Source organism: Gavialis gangeticus, unplaced genomic scaffold (genome assembly GCF_001723915.1).
Source record: "Gavialis gangeticus isolate Ggan-Ray unplaced genomic scaffold, GavGan_comp1, whole genome shotgun sequence".
Lineage (NCBI taxonomy): Eukaryota > Metazoa > Chordata > Crocodylia > Gavialidae > Gavialis > Gavialis gangeticus.
The window spans coordinates 938,633-947,952 of record NW_017729019.1 but is presented as its reverse complement, the minus strand read 5'-3'; the positions used below and the strand labels follow the sequence as shown (position 1 = coordinate 947,952).

Sequence of the window (9,320 nt, the reverse complement as noted above, 5' to 3'; positions counted from 1 at the left end):
AAAAGGCCCAATGGGAGCAATAACAGGCTGCTTTGTCCCTCAGTGTTAGAGGTCATTTTGCTGAGCAATAATGCTCTCTAGGGAACCCTTTTACACATGGCAGGGGAAGGAGGGGAGGGGAGGGAGGGCTCTAGGAACTCTCCATTCCTTTCCTGAATTCAAAGCCCTGGCCCAGCTTGGGAAGGGGAGCTGAAGGTTAACTCACTCACCTTTCACCCACGGGGCTTCAGGCTGGAGCCACATGGCAGGCTCCTAAACTCAATCCACAGGACCTTGCTTAGCTTTTCAAGCTGTGCCATCCCAGGCTTGGGGCTGGCTTGGTGACCCTGGCCCCTAACCAGTGGATATCAGAGCCTAAGTGGTGCTGGGGCTTTGGAGAAATGGCTGGGGCTGCAGTAGGCAATGCAGTCAGCAAGTCCTTGACAAGGGGAACTGAGCCCTGTGCTACCTCAGAGGTTTCCAAACAGCAATGTGAGACAGCGACAAGAGCCCTATAAGCCCATGTGAGACGAGCTTGACCTTCCCAGAGGCCCATCAGGGAGGAGGTTCCTGCTGGTGCCTGACCCGTGGATGCTGCATCCTGTATGAGGTTAAAGATACAGGAGGGGCTGCCAGAGCAGGGCAAAGCCAATGGGCAGGCAAGCTGCAGTGCTGCACCACCCTGGGTCAGGGCATTGGTGACTGGAGGGAAAAGTTAGTGCCCCCTTGGGCAGGGCAAGCCAGGGTGCATGAATCAGGCTTCAGCCACGTGGGGAGAGGCTGATCCTGGATTTTTCTGTACATGGCCTTAAGGCCTCCCAACGTCATTTGGTCTCATCTCCTCTGGGGAGTGCAGAGGTCTGCTTGGAAATGGTCAGTGGTGGCATAAAAATATCCCCTGTAGGGGACTGCAAACAAATCGTCTTGGCAGCCTTGCCACAAGAGTGAGGATCAGGTAGAAAAAGGTTCCTGCCCTGTCCAGTGATATTCTACTGCTGATGCGTCACACACAGAGCAGACAGTCAGACCCTGGCACTGCCATGGCCCAAAGGGAACAGATGCCTTTGAGTCACCCTCAGTTCGGGTTTTTCATAGTCTTAAACACATGCAAGATCCTTCAGGAAAAAGCGGACCGAGAGCATAACCCAGGATTCAAGAGATCTCGGTTCCAATCCCCACCTGAGTCCCTGACGTTGGGCAAGTCACATAAGGCTTCTCTGCACAAGGAAATTAATCTGGAATACGGCAGAGTGAATGAACTTAATCCACGTTACATCAAACCACAAGAAGGCATTTTTAGTCCAGAAGGAAGCTGTCCACAAGGAGCTGTGCTGCTCCCCAGCAGCTACGCAGGATCTTTTCCCATGCAGACAAACTCCAAGTCTCTCCATCTGTAGAATGAGGATAATAGACCTGCCCTCTGCAGAGTGTAAAGACTGTGAAACATTCACAATGGGGCCAGATAAGTGCAAGAGCTCAGGGCAGCCTGCCTGGCAAGCAGACTGACAGCTTCCCTCTGCAGCCAGCAGAGTCCTGGCACAGCCAAGGGGGCAACACCCAAAGAGACATTTCATTGGCAAATCTGTCACTCGGTTTTGCATCCCAGCCTGACCAAAGCCTCAGAAAAGAGAATGGGCTCTTGTTTCCTCATCTTCTCAGAGGTACGCAACAGGCTATGACTTTTGCCCTGAATATACTGAAAAGCCCAAATACATCTAAACGGCAGCTGGTTAATAAACATAAGAGGACTGCCCTGGCATAGGCAGAAGGTGCATGACGGCACAGCAGGTCTGCTAAGTGGATCAAGATGCTCTGTATCAAAGCAAACGGAGCCTTGTAAATTTTAAATGCCCGCCTTCACGTCAGGAGTGACAGACTCAGGCCTGCTGGGGGAATCGCTCTGGCACACCAGGGTCACATGCTTAACCTCCAACCCAACTGCGGCTACAAGAGAAGCCTGTTAGCATTTAATGTAAACGGAAATTGCCCAGCTGTGCACAGCCCGCTGCTACCAGCCCCTCCTGGGAAGGGGGCGATGTCTGTGGTGGAGTCTTCCGTGACCTCCCCTTGCAATACAGCATGTCCCAGTCCTCCCCTCTGTTTAATCTAACACCATCAAATATTTTGACAGCATCTGGTAGGGGATACCCACTCTGGGACTACAAGGGCCTGGCTAACAAGTATGGGAAGGCTTAACTTGATGGACAGAATCTACTTCTCAGTTCCCACCAGGGATTGCTGGGGAAGTCCCCGCTTCCTTCCCTAGACAAGTGGATCAGGGGTCAGATTCAGTGACGGTCATTTGGAGACTTAACCATCATTCTGCTTACCAGCACCTCTAATGCTGCTTTACCATAATCAATACTGCTAGTACCAGAGCAGCTCCAGAAAGACAGAACCACAGCTGAACACAGCCTTGGAGCTTTAAAATCCCACACAACTCACTTCAACCTGGAAGGATGAATCCCAGGGAACAGCACTGATGTTCCCAGAGAAACTTTTCCAGGCAAGGTTCACCCACGTAAGAGTGTATGGGGAGACCAGAGTTTTCACCCTCCTCTTTGATGCCAACCCTCTATTGGGGCAGATCTGGGGGGGCATGCTATGGTGCAGCTGCACCCTTCTTCTGCTGCGTAGTGCACATATCGGCAGCCCTGGTTCCCTGCTACCTCGGACACCTGGGTCCCCTGCAGAATCCAGGCAGAAACTGAGCTAAGACCGTGCCACAGCAGCAACCAAGGACTCTGAGTACCCAGAGCAGATAAGGATACCCCCACCCCCCTGCTCTTGGTACCTGCTTCCCTCCAGTATTCAGCAGCACCTCCCCTCCCCACCCAGCGGACAGGCTGAAGGAATTGGTTGTGGGCTGTTTTATTCCCACTGCCCCGCAGGGCAAGGCCCCAGCCTCAAGCAGCAACCTCCTGCACAAGGCTAAACAGACAGCACCAAAAGTGGCCAGGATTTGAACCTGGGACTTGTCACACCCAAAGGGAAAACCCTACCCCACAAGCTGAACCTTGCCCTTAGCATGCAGAAGGAGCCACCTGCCTGCTTGCACACAGCTGGGAGGGGTGGGTGGCTTTGGGAACTCGCAGCCACAGCAACATGGACACGGGCCCCCACGGCAGCACCTGTAGCTCAGACTGTGCCCCTCATGGACATGGGGCTGGAGGGGGGTAAAGAATCTGACCCTGGGTCCAAAGGAAATGTCACTGCATAGCTGGGTTAGGGCAGCTGTAAGGTCCATCCTGACCCTCTGCAGGTATGTCTGTCTGTCCATCACTCTTGTCTCTACCCCTTTCTCTCTGGGAAACTGCTGTAACAGCTCATGCTGCTCTGCTGAGTCCTAACAGCTAGCTCAAGGGCAGAGCTGGGATTTGAACTCTCCTCCCCCTGGTTCAGAGACACTGGGCAGAAAGCTGTCAATCCTGAAATGCCACTTTTGAGTGCTGCGGTCCTTCCAGTGGCTGGAGTGGCTGTCCACAAACCAGGACACCTAGGTTCGAGTCACACCTCCGTGTGAAGTGGAAGGTTGACGTTGCATCGCTGTGCAGTACAGACAGTCTGTAAGGGAGCAGGGTCCCAGGCAGCCATCAGCTGGGGTAGGAGGTTTATGGGTTTGATTCTTGCCAGAAACCTCTGAGCATTGACACCATCATGTTCACCACAACCCACCCCTCTGCCTGCTGCAGGAAGGGAGAACCCACCTGTTGCCCCCACTGTCCTCCGGTAAACCTAGCACCCAGTGTCACTGCTCCCCGCAGCCCCCAGCTAGAGTGGAGCAGGAGCAGGTCTGGGGCTTCCTCCATGCTCAGATCAGCTGGGGGCTGCACCGCCCCCCCCCCCAACCCCCCTTCCCCCCCCCCCCCGGGTTCCCCCTTTGCCCAAGGGGGCCCCCCCGCCCCCCCCCCCAACCGCCCTTTCCTCCCCCCACAGTGTTCCCCCTTTGGCCAAGGGGCTCCACCTGCTCCTCTCCCCCTTTCCCCCATGGGCTGAGGGGCAATGTGCTGTATGCTCCTTTACTAATTCCTAGATCTGCCATGCCCTCATTTTATCAGATGTCAATATTTTGGCTTATGGAAATTGTGTCCTTGTCTCTGCAATGTGCCTTTAAGCAGCAGGGTCTCCGCAGGAGAGGTACACGTCAGAGCAGACTGTCACTGTACAGAGACACCCCCTGTGCTCTCATATGGAGACCTCCCTTCACCCTTCTAGCACACCACGCTGATGGCAAGTGTGTGGTTCTTCTACATCAGGGGGAAAGGCAGTAAATGAAGAATGGCACATGTCCCTCCTAGATGTTGGTCCATGTAGATAATAAGAATCTACTAGTGCTTTTTTAGTGCAAGAAGAAACAGCTTGGAGCAGTTATTTTCAATCACAGTGTCAAGACAACATGAGGTGCCATGAGATCCTTTTAAGGGTGTCGCATTATTAAGACAGACAGGTTTGCAAACACCTATACGGATAAACCCAGAGACTTCAAACAGGAATCCAGTGTGTCAGAAACATCCTGACCTGCTGTGGGCTTTCTGCAGTCTTTGTAGAGAAGACTTGCTCAAAAAAATGAGTGAAAGCTCAGAGCTGGCATTCTCCACTGGTCCTTTGGGTCTAAAAAAAAAAGATTGAGAACCACTGGCCTGGAGGCTAACAGCTCTGGAGCTGTGGGTGCCGACTATACCCAACGCCTGCCCCAGGGTGGGGTGAGGTTCCCAGTGCGCACACACTTTCAAACTGAGGCTTTTACCAGTCTAGGACTTTATGCTTTAAACACAAAATGAAAGTATGAATCTGTTAGAACGTTGCCCTGTGAGGCATTTTCCAGGTTACACAGAGGAGATAAAATATTCATCCCCCTAAAATGTGAAAGCCAAGAGGATCTAATGGAACTTGGTACCTAAGTCTCATTGAAAACCAAGGGCATCTGAGCTCCTAAATCGTGTAGCACTTCTGGAAATGTCACCAAGTATGAACTCCTCCAGCCAGCAAGTGAGACCTCCCCCATGCTGGATGACCCCCTAAGTCAGGATTACTTTTTTATTACAAAAAGGGGCACCTCCATGTACTTTTCCCAAATCTCCCTTTGTGGGCCACCCCCACTTTTCCAACCTATTTAACACTTTAGTCATAGCAGGTGTATGGTTGATCTAAGCCAGCCTTATAAAATTCCACCCACTCTCACACCCGAGGCAAGTGAGCAAATCAAAGGCTATTGTGTGCGCGCCGTCATCGCAGCATATTGGAGTGCTCCCTCCTAGCCACCAGCACAAAGGCCGGCTGAGGGTGTGTTGTGCCTGTACTGGTGAGTTTCTATGACAGCTTTATGAGCTTGATTTAAGCCTTCTCTCTGCAGCAGTGGAAAAACCAGACCCACAAACAACACAGTCAGGATCTGGGAATCCAGAAGTGACCAATTAGCAGCAATATCGGCGCTGTCCAGTGTGATATGCCTGTGCAGTACAGAACAAACATGCTCAGCTGAACCAGTAGCCCAGTTACCAGGGGAGATCTCCAGCTGCATCAGTGCCCTGGGAATGTGAAGAGGGAAACTACAATTGCCTGGGCTCATCTCCTTCCCGTACTTCATGGTCAGAATCCTGACCATTCACTATATGTGATGCTCTGTGACCTGGGGTTTCATTAAGTCATTGCTCCATGTCCTCTGGCAGCTCCAGACCTCATCAGCATAACCCCCGGCCATTCACTTATTTACTGCCTCATAGCAGGGAACTTCCAGTGGTTCCAGCCACAGCTCCATCCTTTCGAGTGAGCCAGACTTATGTTTTTTTAGATTGATTTGGCCTTTAAGTAACACACATATTAGCAGACAGTAGAGTATCAGTGCTCGTGAACGCTGTGAGAAAGCACCAGCTTGAGCCAAGTTAAGTGTAGTCAGATGTTCATCTCTTGCCTCATCCAACAGCTCAACCAATGCCCCTCAATCCCCTCAACAGCCTTGATGACACTCTTTAATCCCAACATGCAGCTCTGCCAATGCCCCTCTGTCCCAGCCCACAGTCCGCTGTTGTTCCAGCTGTGGGGCTCCCTGCAGCTCTGCCAAAGTATCTGAGCTCCAGCCTGCTGCCCTCCCTGCTAAACCTTTCAGGCAGCTCATGGATGCACTGGGGGCTAGGCTGTGACTGAGACATTACAGGTCTCAGTGCAGACCCAGGGGAAGAAAATCTGGGCCAAGCTGTCCCCACACACCTGCAAATACCACCTACGTCATTCTGTGAAAGGAGGGGTGACGCCTTGAAAAAAAGCCAACCCATGTCTGAGATCTGCAGATGCAGACACTCCCACCTGCCCCACCTCTTGAAGGCACAGCATCCTCGTGGATCTGGTTTCCATCTACAGCAGCAGCCATGTCCTCAATGGCTCCCTGAACTGCTACTTCCCCGTTCAGTTTGAACAAACCCTTGGCTAATTTGTGTGTGAAAGCCTTGGCCTTAGAGCTAAGGGATCACACAGGATCTGATGCTTTCCCAGCTCTCACTGCCCTTACCCAGGTGCTGGCTAGAGGCTTTCAGTGCCTTTGGAAACCATCAGATCCAAATAAGGGTCTGAACAGAATTGTGCTGCACCTCCTTAGGACCTCAGAGAAGGAAATTCAGTGTCTCCCCAGTTTTTGCTGTACTTGAGTTACAGGTCTTTCCAGTCTACCCCATACTAGAGAACAGGGAACACTGTGTAGAAAAAGCCCCAAGATACCCTCAAGGCAAGCTACCTCTGGATATACAATGCAGATTCAGGACATCCATGCTTGAATGCCACGTCCAGTTCTGGCTAGCCAATCTGCAAGAGGGCCAGTCAGAGGGAGATGAGATTCAGAGATGACCCACAGAAGCAAGGAGCAGCCTAGGAGTTGTGTGTGAGGGGAGAACAAAAACCAGGGAAAAGAATAAAAACCCCTGTTACTTTAGGGAAAAGAATAAGAGAAGACAGTTCCCAAGACAAGGGATAGGGCAGACTTGACTGTTCATCCTGTTTCCTAAAATGAAAGGGAGGGAATTGAAATGGAATTGAAAAACAGTATATTTAAAACAGAAAGCAAGGTACACACATGCATGCGCACGAACGCACATGCCCCTGTTGTTGACCTCGGGAAACTCACTACCTCGACATGCAATTGGAGGCAAAACCTTAGCAGGACTTAAATAGAACGGAGCATTTCTGCAGGTAACTGTCATTGCTATCCATCATGTCCATGGGCCAGCTAGGTGCCCACGGACATCCTGGAGCATTTACAACTTGGCCCATCAGGCTTCAGCTGCAGCATTTGGCCAGTTCAGTCAGCTACTTTGACTATTCATTTACCAGCATCTCCTCCCCACAATCTGTTCCTTGGTTTCCAATTAGCAATCTGACTGGATTGGGAAAACTCTTTCCAGATACAGGCAAGAGCTGGATTTGGAAGGGGACACACTCTTTAAACCACCACAGTGGCTGGCTCTGAAGCAGGGAGACCTTTTTGGAGCACCTTAGCCAAGATTAGGTGGGATCTGTCTGTAACCTTTGTTGTCACCTCCCCTGTCCCTGGTAAAAGAGCGACTTCACTTTCACATCCCATGGCTGGATCTATCCAGGAGATACCAAGCACTCAAAGCTAGTTTCGATCACTGGATCTATCCAGGAGATACCAACCATTCAAAGCTAATTTCCGTGACTGTTTCCAGTCTAAAGAGTCCAGGGAACATCTCTACTATCTATGATCTGATCACACTGGCCTGAGATCTCTAAAATGCAGCAACACCCCCACCCCCTGTTCCAGCACAGTAACCCAGGGCATTGTCCTAACTCAGGAATTGGGTACTAGCTCAAAGGGCACTTGACAGACTATCGTTCCCCTGCTCAGACCAAAGATGTACTGGAGGACCTAGAATTTAGGCTCAACACAGACCCTGATATTTTCAATGCTCAAGAACCTCTGCGATTTGCCAGCAAGTTTCCTAGATCTCCACAAGCCAGTAACAGGCTTACTTCCCACCGGACAATGCCAGCTATTAAAGTCAGCGCTAGCCGTGTTGCAGCAGAGATACCACAATACCACTGTGAGCAGGTGAAGCCAACTGCTAGCCACTCTCAAAGGTTTCCTCTTCCTGGCAGTGAATGATAACTGAGTGCAGTGGGGCCAGCCCCGCTCAGAGGCGCTGTGCATGTCTTCAGCACAGCTCCTGTTTCAGGTCAGTGGTACAGCCGCACTCAAGACCCAGGAGGAAAAGTCATAATCAGCGCACGAGCACGCACAACCTGGGAGAGACATGCTTTGGCTGCACGTATCTCCCAACTCTCCCCTCCACACCCCACCACAAAGAAGCTAATTCAAGCTGTATGAAGAATTGTGAACAGCAACGCCCTTTGCTTAAAAGGGAGTCAAATCTCCCTATGTAGCAAAGTAGTAAGCTCAGTGGCTAGAGAGATAAGAGCTGCTCAGCAAGTGGTTCAGCAACCCCTGGTAAGGCAGTGTTTCAGCAAGAGTGTTTACAAGAATGACTGAGGTCTGGAGGTTGTACGGTTTAAATAAACTTGAAATCCGACTCGACTTCCTTCCCCAATTTCACAAGCTCTGCTTCCTGCCCCTTCTCGGCACCGCCAGGCGTGCTCAGTTGCTGCAGGAAATGCTGGTGGTAGGGGCATTTTCTTCTTATTTAGTAAGTTCTTTGAAACCTTGGGCAGATGCTGTTGTGAAGAGCTCAGAAAGGTCCACAACCAGCTCAGAAAGGTCCATCATCCCCCTGCCAGCCTCCTAGATCCCCTCCATCAAGCCCAACTGGGATGTACACGTGTGTATTTCTGCATGTTCAGTGACCATGGTCACGCTGGTCCCAGCAGGGCTCTGCTCCCTGGTTCTGGGAGCCCATATGCTTTTACTAATATTACCCAAGCCTGTATTGCTGTTTGCCCTTATCAACAGCACTGCTAGCCATGTTCAAACAGCAAAATGTTTATTTTTTGCTGGTGATGAGGTCAGAGGCAAAAAAGAGCCCAGTTTAGGGTTTGAACTGTGGGTAAAGTTTGAGAAGCCAGTCCCAGTAACTGGGAAGGTGAGGGACACAATGGGACATGTTCATTTCTAAATTGCAGAAGTCTTGAGAGCACATGCTCTGTGCTCATTAGCTGGTTTGGGACAAGCTCAGCTTCCAGGTCACCTATGAAACAAAACTAACAGGACTTACGTGCTCATTAGTAAAGAAAGGAACTGTTTTCAGAACCTTAGGGATATCTGAAATAAACACTCCTATCTGTAGTCCATGTTGGACCAGTTTAACTAACAGTAATATTTTTACACTGGTTCAGTTAAGACTGGTGCAAACAGCCAGAATACTTGATCCAGTTCCAAC

At 50.9% G+C, this 9,320-nt stretch overlaps 1 protein-coding gene across 1 annotated transcript in view; it reads right to left on the bottom strand.

Annotated features, from left to right (window-relative positions):
* The window catches only part of KIF21B (kinesin family member 21B), a 100,575-nt gene extending 94,229 nt beyond the window's left edge, over positions 1 to 6,346 (bottom strand). Inside the window, 1 exon segment of the mRNA XM_019513724.1 lies at positions 6,292 to 6,346. Within this exon segment, the coding sequence (XP_019369269.1) occupies positions 6,292 to 6,346 (55 nt within the window).
* Between the last annotated feature and the right edge of the window lie 2,974 nt (positions 6,347 to 9,320).